General features: G+C 45.2%; 1 protein-coding gene across 2 annotated transcripts in view; it reads right to left on the minus strand.

Moving 5' to 3' along the window:
- HECW1 (HECT, C2 and WW domain containing E3 ubiquitin protein ligase 1) overlaps positions 1–12,153 on the minus strand; it is a 343,912-nt gene that overhangs the window by 211,801 nt on the left and 119,958 nt on the right. The window contains exon 2 of one of the 2 annotated variants that reach the window (XM_074988069.1): positions 8,655–8,979. In XM_074988069.1, coding sequence (XP_074844170.1) covers positions 8,655–8,979 — 325 coding nt within the window. Of the gene's footprint in view, positions 1–8,654; positions 8,980–12,153 lie in introns of those variants that run through there. The other variant, XM_074988070.1, reaches the window with a different exon arrangement.

A 12,153-nucleotide genomic window follows, 5' to 3' on the forward strand; every position in this document is an offset into this window, starting at 1 on the left:
GAAGTGCCAGCTCGTGTGTAGACACGGCTAACCCACCAGTACTTCAAAGTGAGTAGGCAACTTCAAAGTCTCTTTACTTCTCCAAAATTTTGAGGAGTAAAGAGACTTTGAAGTTGCCCAGACACTTTAAAGTACCAGCGGGTTAGCCGCAGCTACAGGTGAGCCGGCACTTCAAAGTTTAACACTTTGGAGTTGCTGTGGGGGAGAATTAGCTTCATGAAGTGCTGCATATGCAGCACAGCACTTCATTAATAATCTCCCGGCACCCTACTCATCATCCTCCCTTTGAAGTAGGGAGGTAATATAGACAAGCCCTTTCTGTAATTGTTTTATTACTTTAAAAATACAGTCTGTACAATTTTTTCCAACTCACAATGTCTGCTGCAGAGATAAACTATAGTTCCAAACTATGTTGAACGTACTTTCAGGCCACATTATAAGGCTGCTGCTTACAGTAAGCTTAGAGGAAGCCACTCTACATAGCCTTCATCGACCTGACCAAGGCCTTTGATTTGGTCAGCAGGGATGGTCTGTTCAAACTGCTCCACAAGATAGGCTGTCCTCCATGGTTACTCAAGATGATCCAGTCGTTCCACGAAGACATGAGAGGAACCATCCAATATGATGGCGCATTATCAGATGCTTTCAGAATCAGAAGCAACATCAAACAAGGATGCGTGCTTGCTCTGACATCGTTCGAGATCTTCTTTGCACTCCTCCTGAAGCATGCCTTTGGATCTTCAACAGAGGGCATCTTGCTGCACACAAGATCTGATGGGAAACTGTTTAATCTTGCAAGGCTGAAAGCTAAGTCTAAGGTGCGGGAAGTCCTCATCAGAGACATGCTGTTCGCAGACGATGCTGCTGTAGTGTCTCACACAGAAGACCAGCTTCAAAAACTGCTGGATCAGTTCTCCAAAGCGTGCAAGGACTTTGGGCTTACCATCAGCCTAAAGAAGACAAACGTACTCGGTCAGGATGTTGCTGAATCCCCATCAATCAGCATTGACAACTATATGTTAGAGGTCGTCCATGAGTTCGTTTACCTCGGGTCCACCATCACTGACACCCTGTCGTTGGACGCTGAGCTAAATAGGAGGATCGGAAAAGTGGCCACAACTCTGTCCAGACTCAGCAAGAGAGTGTGGAATAACAACAAGCTGTACACTCACACCAAAATGCAAGTCTACAGAGCCTGCATCCTCAGCACCCTCCTTTATGGCAGCGAGACTTGGACCCTGTATGCCCGCCAGCAAAAGAGGCTGAATGTCTTCCACTTGCACTGCCTCAGGCGCAGCCTTGGAATATCATGGAAGGACAGAGTGACCAACACCGCCGTCCTCGAGAAAGCTGGAATCCCAACCATGCACACCCTCCTCAGGCAGTGTCGGCTCCGCTGGCTTGGCCACGTCCACAGGATGAATGATGGAAGGATTCCAAAAGACATCCTGTATGGTGAGCTAGCCTCTGGCAAAAGACCTCCCGGACGCCCCCAGTTGCGCTACAAAGATGTCTGCAAGACAGACCTCAGAGAGGTAGACATCGAGCTGGACAACTGGGAAGAACTAGCAGACGACCACAGCAGATGGAGGCAGGGATTACACAAGGGCCTTCAGAAGGGCAAGATGAGGATCAGACAGCTAGCAGAGGAGAAGCGAGTGCACAGAAAGCACAATAAGGACTTGCCAGACACCCACCACATCCACAAGAGATATAGCAAGGACTGTCACTCTCTTGTGGGTCTTCATAGTCACAGTAGACGCTGTAAATGAAGTCCTCAATTGAAACTATAAAGGGAGCAATCCATAGTCTATGCGGACTGAAGGATGCCTACTACTACTACAGTCCTCTCAATGCTTTGAAAATACAGCCTGAATCTACAAGCTGCTAAGCACTCTGTCCTCAACAAAACTTCAAATACAAATTTAATGTTAAGGCATGAGTAGTCCAATTTACATCCCTTAGATAGCAGAGTAAAAGGAGGTTGTAGGAACGGAAAGAGAGACACAAAGGGGAAGGGAAGGGAAAAGAGATAATAAAAGGAGTAGAAGAAAGAGGAAAAGAAAAAGATAGGAAGAAAGATGAGAGGAGAGGAAAATATAGGGGTGGGTAATAGGAGAAACCATAATCACAACAATTCTTGGCCATAAGAAACAGGTTCTATTTTAAGAAAAGCTGAAACAGCAAGGCCGTGTCTACACTAGCCCCAAACTTCGAAATGGCCACGCAAATGGCCATTTCGAAGTTTACTAATGAAGCGCTGAAATGCATATTCAGCGCTTCATTAGCATGCAGGTGGCTGCGGCACTTCGAAGTTGATGCGCCTCACCGCCGCGCGGCTCATCCTGACGGGGCTCCTTTTCAAAAGGACCCCGCCTACTTCGAAGTCCCCTTATTCCCATCCCTGACTGGGATGATTTAGTTGGGATTGGTCCTGCTTTCAGCAGGATGTTGGATTTGATGACCTCCTGAGGTCTCTTCCAACTTTATGGTTCTATGATTCTCATGTACACAGGGTCATCATAGGGGTCAAATGGATCAAAGACCTAATCCAAAACCACTGCAGTCAATGAGAGTTTTTCTACTGATTTATAATACACTTTGGATTGGATCTGAAAAACAGAGAACAGCCCACTAATTAAATTTGCTAAGAATGCTAAAATGTGAGGAGATGCAAACACCACATAGGACTAAGATATATAAAGGGTCACTGACAGATTTTAAATATGGGTAAGAAGTAAAATTCTGATGGGTAAAAATATTAACTAAAATAGCAATGGGGACATAATGGCTACGTCTACACGTGCCCCAAACTTCGAAATGGCCATGCAAATGGCCATTTCGAAGTTTACTAATGAAGCACTGAAATGCATATTCAGCGCTTCATTAGCATGCGGGCGGCAGCAGCGCTTCGAAATTGACGAGCCTTGCAGCCGCGCGGCACGTCCAGACGGGGCTCCTTTTCGAAAGGACGCCAACCTTCTTCGAAGTCCCCTTATTCCCATGAGCTCACGGGAATAAGGGGACTTCGAAGTAGGCGGGGCCCTTTTGAAAAGGAGCCCCGTCTGGATGCGCCGCGCGGCGTCAAGGCTCGTCAATTTCGAAGCGCCGCTGCCGCCCGCATGCTAATGAAGCGCTGAATATGCATTTCAGCGCTTCATTAGTAAACTTCGAAATGGCCATTTGCATGGCCATTTCGAAGTTTGGGGCACGTGTAGACACAGCCAATGTGAATTGTGGATACCTGAGGGCAAGAAAAAGACAAGCATGTATCAATGTTGAAAGATACTAACCACCAAGGTGACAGTGGACAGCAAATTAGAGAGGCATTTGTAGTGTGATACAGAAGCAGATAATGGTTCAGTTAGCAGAGGCATCAAAACACAAAACATCTTTATAGGCCTGCAGTGACTGAATTTGGAATATTGTATTCACTTCCAGGCACCTCACCATTGCAAATTAACAAACTGAAGGTATTTGGTGAACAAAAGTAATCTGGGGGCCTGAGAGATAAACTGATAAAGAAAAATTAAGAAAATTCAATGTATATTCAACAATTTATGTATGGGAAGATATCCATGTAGATATTTCACACCCCACGAAAAATGTGACTGTTCTAATGTTAGTTCCTAGTGTGGATCAGTTCTGAGGCAGAGAGGTTAAGTGGCTACACTAAGGCTATGGTTACACGAGAGGGTTTTTCTGACAAAACCGGGCTTTGGTTAAAAAAAAAAAAAGTGGAACATCTGCATGTAAAATGCACTTTGTTGACAGACTGTCAACTGAACCCGGCACATCCACCGGCAGTGTTGTGGCTCTCCATGTTGAGAAACAATGCCTTTGTGGACAGTGTCCTGCAGCTGTGTAGATGCTTTGGGAGGCCCTCTCCTGACAGACAGGGCTTAAGGTTTGCTGAGCTTTGGATTGGCCATTCTGTTGAGAGAGTGGCCAGGCAATCTGGAACCACTCTGTCAACAGAGCAAATCGCTCTTTCGATCCCTTTGTGTGTGGATGTAATCTGTCGAAAGAAGTTTTGCCAGAAGGTCTCTTCCAACAGTAACTTCTGTTGACAGATTGCTATAGTGCAGGTGTAGCCTAAGAGCACAGATGAAGCCAATATCAGAAATGGGAATTAAATTTAGGAATTTGTGGTTCTCAAGCACATGTGCAGGTTACTAGATCACAAAAGTAATTCTCTTACTTTCCATTGCTAGAACAGTGGTTGGGTTACATCATCTGCTGGCACGTGATGGATGTACAGAACATTACTGAAAGAGAGCATGATACAAAGCCCATTTTTAAGTTAATTAAAGTGAGTTTTTCCATTGACTTCAATAGGCTTAATTGTCTGGCCTTCTGAATATCAAATTATCTGAAAAAATGCAAAAATATGAATTAATCAAAATCCTCAGAAAATGAGATATGTCTGAGTGACGCAAAAATTGCCCTTTGGGAGGAAATAAAATCAAAGACTGGAGCAGATGAAAAAAGCATACATTTTTAAAGCTAAATTTCAAGTACAAATTAGGTCATATACAAAATTTTGAAAAGGACTTTCTGAAAAGAAAACAGGGACAGGAAATTGGACTGAAAATAATTTATGTATAAATAACTTTTATTTAATAACCTTTAAAATATTTTGTTTTCCCTAATGAAACTACTCGAAGAAGAAAATTTATTGTCTATCTTTATTTACAGCACAATATTAGACCTGAATGGATTCGCTGATTGATACCTGTATATACAGGGACCAGGCCAAAAGTTATTCTTCAAGTCCAGGTTTAGATACTTCTTATTAGTCATTCAACAGCAGATACTGATATGAGGAGACGAGTAAAACTAGCAGCAACTGAAATGTAGCCGCAGTAATTATCTATAAACAGCTGCCAGAAGTTCACATTAATTTCTCTAAAAGGCTCTGTACTGTAACATACACTAACAGTAAGAGAGGGGAAGGAGGAAGACAAAACCATCAGATAAATAACTGCACATATTCTGCCTATTGCAGGATTACCACTAAACCAGATTTTTATTTATATAGGAAATACCAATATGTAAATATTTACTATTTGGACAAATGACATTTGTATTGGTTTCACATAAAAACCAGTAAACATTTTGCTGTTAGCTTTCTGCTGAGAAAACATCATCCACTCATGAGATTTTTAAACACATAAGGCCAATTGGAAAAATGCTCTGCTCTGTCAACAGAGTGGCCAAACAGCTCCCTCTACAAAACAGGCACCCAGAAGCACAGCAGACAGGGCTGCCCATTGTCCTGGATACACTGTCTGTCAAGAGGAGGCCCCCCGCAGAGCATCCACACAGCATTTTTGTTGACAGAACCTGTTGACAAAAGGTGCTCTTCCTCATCTGGGAGAGGTAGAAGGTTGTCGGCAGAAGTGACAACTTTTGTTGATGTACTGTTTACAAAACGCATTTCGTATGTGTACGTTCCACCAGTTTAGTCAACAAAACTGGGGTTTTGTTTGCAAAGCCTGTGAGCGTAGCTGTAGCCTAAGGCTATGTCTAGATTGCTGAGAACTGCCACCAAAAGATCCGCAAATTGCACAACACATTTACATACCTTTTGCCAGCACTTCTGTTGGGAGAGGCTTTCCTGACATTTGGCCTGTCCACACAGGGACAAATGTTGGAAAACCCCCTCAGTTGAGACATCCCTTCTTCCTCATGGAATGAGGTGTACAGTGATGTTGACAGAACGCTCCTGACCAGGAGATCTCTTCTGAGAGATCTGCAGTTTGGACGTGCTCTCTGTCGACAAAACTTTGGTCAACAGAAATTTTGTAGACAGAAGCCTGCAGTCTAGTCATAGCCTAAGTTAGCTGTGTAATCAGAGTAGCTATTCTCACTTTTGAGTCTTGACATTTGTTTTTGACTGTGGATATATTTTTGGAGAACTGTAATTATTAGAAATGTTATAAGTCTCCTGAGAAGTGACAAACAGATATATTAGGACAATTGTTACACCCACTGTTAGATATAGCTAACAATTTATTTTACAGCTGATGCATAATGCTAGAAAGAGTGAATTAAGGATCATATGAAGCAAGTTGGATGGGGGGGAGAGTTAAAATGTTTCAAAAGCAAGCTCACCACCACCAGATTCAAATTACACAATTCTCAGGATGTAATAACCACCAACCTTTAACTACCTATTAACTGTGCATTTCTGGTTCTAACCATCAGCATCAAAATGGTTAACAATGTTACATGTAAGTGATCATAGAATCATAGGGCTGGAAGGGACCTCAGGAGATCATCAAGTCCAGCCCCCTGTTTCCAGCAGGATCAACCCCAACTAAGCCCTCCTAGCCATGACTTTGTCTTTGCACTGGGGGAACCTATCCCACAGTTCTCCGAGCCCTGCTGCATTCTGGATTTTTTTTGCTGCTGCATTATGGGAAACAATTCCCCACAAGTGGTTGTGGGAGAGTGATGCCATCTTCCCATGCTGCATTGACCTCAAAACAAATGGCCATTCTGCAGAAGTCTTTTTCCACAATGAGATACTGTTTGAGTCATCTGCATCGTGAAACTTTTAATCAACTGCGCCCTCATAGCACCCACTGTCATCTTCCCAGAGTGCATTTCCCTCATCCCCCTCCCTTTGAAACCAAATGACCAATTTTCAGAAGGAAATTAGGAAAAGTGGAACTTCCCAGAGGGCATTGGTAGCCAGTGGTTAGCACCACTCAGAAGAAGAAGAAAAGAAAAGACTGAGTGCCTTGCTTTCTAGTGGTTTGTGAAAATCATGTGAACAGGCACCCTGTGAAAGAACACCCTCCATTCCACAGTGGATTAAAGCAAGATCACACGCAGCAAGGTAGGGAAGGAATGCCAGTGGGCTTAGGTGTGTGGTAAAGTAACTGCCTGTGTTTGAGAGGGAAGGAAGAGAGAGAGCACACAGGCTGCATTCACAGTGCAGCAAGTAAGGGAGCTGTTAGTCACACATATTATGGTGTCTGTTCTCCAGATGTATGTACCATGCTAACAGGAACCTCAGTGGTCCCCTGAGAAAAGAACAACTTTCATGGGGTACAGCAGCAAGTCATTGAGCTCTCTGTCTCACGTGTTAGGGTGTCTGTTCTCCAGGTGTCTGTGCCATGCAAACGGGAACCTCAGTGGTTCCCTGGGGGAAGAACACCTCGAGTGTGAGCCTCCTGAGAAAACTGTGCAGGTGGCTTAAGCTACACCAATCTATAAGCACTTCAGGAAATCCATAAATTTACTTGCATTGAGGGATGCTGGGCACCTGTTGTCACCACTCAAGAATTATTCTGCCTGCAAATAGCTAGGATGACTTCCCCCGTTCTGATTGTGCCATGCTACCAGGTACCTGTTGTGCCCTGGGGAAAGAACACATTTCATGGGGCAGGAGAGCAGGTCAGGGAGCTGTTTTTCCTTTGTGAATAGGACACTGCAGCAACTGTGCGGCTCCCCTGAGCCACACACTTTGGGAAGCGGAGTGGGGGAACAGCCCACAGTATGACTTCCTCCTGTTAACAGCCAGCCCTAAAAATCTTTGCTGTGGGGGGGCCTTTCCCCCAGAGACGGCCCCACCAAATCTGTCTTGCCTTTTGAGTCTTCACCACGCACAAACCAGGACATGCTACTATCTGGAAGCACAGTCCGCATGGCGCAGCAGGCATGTGTTTTTATTGGGTTGGGGGCTAGCCACGTGGTTTGGTTGGGCAGGGGACAGATCCCTGACTCATGGCACCTGTGGGGGAGCGAGGCCTCCATGTACAAATGTGAAGCTCTGAAAAAAATATCTCAGCCTCTTCTGCTATACCCTGTGCAGGGAAGAAGCCTTCACCCCATGCAGGACATGACACCTCGCTTCCTCATGTACTGCTGTCTGGTCCTCGCAGCCAAATCATCATACGTTGTGTTGGGGCGGGGGCTAGCCTACCAGAGGAACTTAAATTGTGGGTCACCTGATGGCTCCATGCTGGTGCTCTGTGAAGTGGCGAGATGCGATCACCATGCTGATCACAAAGAAATGAATTCAAAATGCCAGGCTTCCTGTTTCCTACTTCCTGCTCACATGGAGTGATGACCTGAAAGAACACCTTGAGGGGCATTGTGGGACAGTTTCTGGGTCTAATAAAAATGATTTTAACCCCAGTTAATCTACACTGTTTTTGCTCAACACTGCAAATTCAATTATTTGAGTAGCTTCATTGGGAAGTCAGCAGTACAGAAGTTGGCATTACAGCCACTTAGAATTGACTTACTGAGCACTGGAGTGTAGATGGAGAGTTTTTAAAACTGACCATAGAGCCTTAAATTTGACTTTATCACCTAGTGTAAACCAGGCCTTTGTCCACCCTAGGGACATTTTCCGCAGAATTCCAACTGCTTTAAAATCAAATCCGTGTGAAACTTTGGAAAACTCCATAGTGTAGACAGGGCCCTAAAGACCCTAGTCAATGCTTGCTCAGGCAAGAAAAAGCTCAGGGGTGTGTTACAATGTAACACAAAGAGGCCTCTTCAGAACTATGTAAATAAGCTTGCCCACATTAGACCAAGAAATTTCTGTTAGCACCTTACTTTATTGTTCACTAATACACTCAAAATTGAAAAAAATAAAGAAAGTAATTGGAAACACAAAGGCAGGAGGGACTTACCAATGAGATACATGCCGATCCAATCCCCTGCATCGACTTCTTCTTTTATATCCCAGTAGATAACTAGGTCTTGTGAGTGCCCAATGGAATAATATGAGCTGCTGACCATTAGAGTAGACCGGCTATCTGAAGTGACCAGATCAGTGTCACTAGTGGACCGCGGAATGGTGACTGTTTCATGGGAGTTGCTCCTGATGTCCATGTTATGAAACTGGTCAGGGTTATAGCTGTATCTGAGAGGTTCTTTACACCGGCGCCGATTCTGTGAATTCCTAGATGGAGACGCCATGGCAGCCAGGCCTAGGAACCTGTTTTGGTACAGGTTCTGTGAAAGGGCAGAAAGAAAAGAATGTTATTTAGAATACATTTAGCTGAATTTTATTTGTCTGTTTAAAGGGGCAGAGGAAGGTGCACTGGAGTGAGAAAACAATGAATGAACAGTCTCTTCATATGTGACCGTGAAACGAGAAATACAGAGTTTCTTTCTAATGGAGATGCGTATTGTGTACCAAGCTTTTTATTGATTGATCATTACTGTGGAGACAGGTGTAAATGAAAGAGACACATGAGATTCCCCCATGACACCAGATGCTTCTATAAAAGGGATTTTGTGGAGAAACAGATAGTGGATCATTTCACTGTACACCCACATGCATTCCAGGGCCATGGACTAGGGCAAAAGCTACTAGAGAGCAATTCTCTCTTCTAAATAGAAACTCCGTCCTCTTTCAGACACTGTCAGCTAAATTCCTCACTGAGGTAATTTCCAGTGTAATTTACACAGGGATACATTTGAGCTCATGTTCTCCATAAAGAACTGACACCACTTTGAGACATTAGCCAGGGTTCAGAAAGAAATTCTCTTCCCAGATTGTGACCCAAAGTACTCCTGCTGCAAAAAGGAACCACCCCTTCTACTACAAAGGATATCTCTATGCCTGTCTTTCCTGGGTGCACAGGAGAACTGTGGGAAGGCCCTGGAGGACTACTAACACTCCAGCGGCAATAGCCTGTGTCTGGACTGCAGAAAGGTTGTATATTCTTTTACTTTCAGACACCATTTTATGTTTTCTCTCCACAGAAAGAAGGCAGCTCTGCCACTCAAATCACTTTGGCCTTCAAATATTCCTCTTATTAGCTACCCATTCTGTCATCTGATACAAGACTAGACAACTCTTTGCAGTTTCTTCTGCCTTTTCTCATGATCAGTAGACAAACCCATTTTAATTGCAATAATTTAAGTTTAAGAGGAAACAATATTTTCTGTGCATGAGAGCAACGTTTTAACTCCAAACCAGGATCCCATTTTAGAAGGTGTTGTACAAACACAGAACAAAAAGACAGTCCTTGCCTCAAAACATTTAGTTTTATTGTTTGTATAGCATCCAAAGTACAGCAAGGCCAAAAAAGGGACTTGGACCTAATATTATTGTGATTGTGTAACTGGCAAATACATCATTTCTCTATTTAAAAACCTATAGTTTTCACATGCAGTAAACAATATTTTAACCTATTGAGTAGTTTCTTGGAAAGGAAATATTTACTAGGTTTCAGTCAAATAACCTAAACCCAATGGATGCATCTATGTGGCATTCCGCTTGCGAGAGAGGAATGCAAATGGAGAAACCCAACATTGCAAATGAAGCACTAATTTACAAATCTCATTTTTCACTTGCATAACCTTGTGCAATCACGCTGTCAGGAGAGATTTTTGGCAAAAAAACAGTCATGCAGATGGGGTTCTGTCGGCAAAAACCCCCTTCGTTGACAGACCCTTATCCCTGAAAAAAAATGAAGGATAAGGGTCTGTCGAAGAAGCGCGGGGTGGGTTTTATGGGCAGAATGCCATCTACACAGCTGGTTTTTTTCTGCCAAAATCTCTCCCAACAGTGTGATCACGTGGGATTATATAAATGAAACACGAAATTTGTAAATCAGTGCTTCATTCGCAATGCGGATTCCCTCATTTGCTTTCCTCTCTCGCGAGAGGACTGCTGTGTAGACATAGCCAATAAAAGTTTGTCATGCAGCGTAGAATCCACATGCTGTATCTTTGACACAATCAAAGACAATCACCAGTTTTACTGTATGATTTGTGCTGTGATGGCGAGACCTATATCCACTCACCAATTAGGCAACATAATAAATGAATGTAATGAGCAGTCATATAAGCTTGGCTGCTATCACACCAGGGCTGTGTCTGCATTACAAAATAACTTCAAATAACTTCCAAGTAGAGCACCTACACACAAAAAGCACCCTCCCTTACTTTAAAGTAAAACATCCAGACACAGTCAGCCCTTACTTCGAAGTAAGGGGCCAGGAAATGATGCAGGCATGGGGTTGCATGGCCAGCAAGCCCTTCCAGGCCCGCAGCCAGCTGGCCCTTTAAAGGACCCTTCTCAACACCCCCTCCCTGTACATCCTCAAGGGTGCCAGGCTGCAGACAGCAGCAGAGCATGTGCTGAGGAGAAGAGCTAATCAATATGCCCACTCCCACCCTCCCCAAGGACAATGTTCACTCCACCCTGGCCAGCCTCCTCCATGGCTTTCCAGCAGCACGGCCAGGTCACCTGCATGGGACCCACCCTGCAGGCCCTGGCCACAGGACTGCTGCTCATCCCCCAGGACCCCCGATCCAGCGCTGGTTGGCTTTTGCCACCAGCACCGAGTGGTGGAATCCACTGGTGCTGGAGAACTGGGATGACAAGCAGTGGCTGAGGAACTTTTGGCTGACCCACCAGACATAGAACCTCTGTCACTGGCTTGCCCCAGTCCTCCAGTACTGGGACACCCAGGTGCAGCCAGTGCTCCCGGTGCAGAAGAGGGTGCCTATTGCACTGTGGAGGCTGGCCACCCCTGACAGGCACTGGTCCATTGGCCACCAATTCAGCATCAGCAAAGCCACTGTCAGAGTGGTGCTGATTGAGGTAAGTCCAGCCTCCACCATGGACCCTGGAAATGAGGCTACTGGGCATGAGGCAAGGGGTCCCTGGTGGGGAGCAGGCAGGAGGCAGGGGGCAGAGGCACCTCCCAGTCAGGTGTTCATGGACATATCCTCCTTCCCTTCCGGCAGGTCATCCAAGCCATCAACACAGTACTCCTGCTACATGTCATGACCTGGGGGATCTGGATGCCAGGTTCATGGACCTGGGCTTCCCAATTGTTTCAGAGCCCTGGATGGAATGCACATGAAGATCCAGGCTCTGGACCACAGCAGGGGCACATACCTTAAGAGGAAAAGGTACCACTCAGTGGTACTCCAGGCCCTGGTGGACACGAGGGTCCATTTCCTGGACGTGTCCGTGGGGTGGTCGGGCAGGACCCATGATGCCTGGGTGTTCCGGAATTCACGGCTGGGATGCTGGATGCAGGAGGACACGTGTCCCTGGGGGACTTCTCACTCGGGAACATCACGATCCCCCCTGTGTCGTGGCCGATGCCACATACCCACTGCACCCATGACTCATGCGGCCCCATACCAGATTCCCCACACCAG

This window comes from Carettochelys insculpta, chromosome 2, assembly GCF_033958435.1.
Source record: "Carettochelys insculpta isolate YL-2023 chromosome 2, ASM3395843v1, whole genome shotgun sequence".
NCBI lineage: Eukaryota > Metazoa > Chordata > Testudines > Carettochelyidae > Carettochelys > Carettochelys insculpta.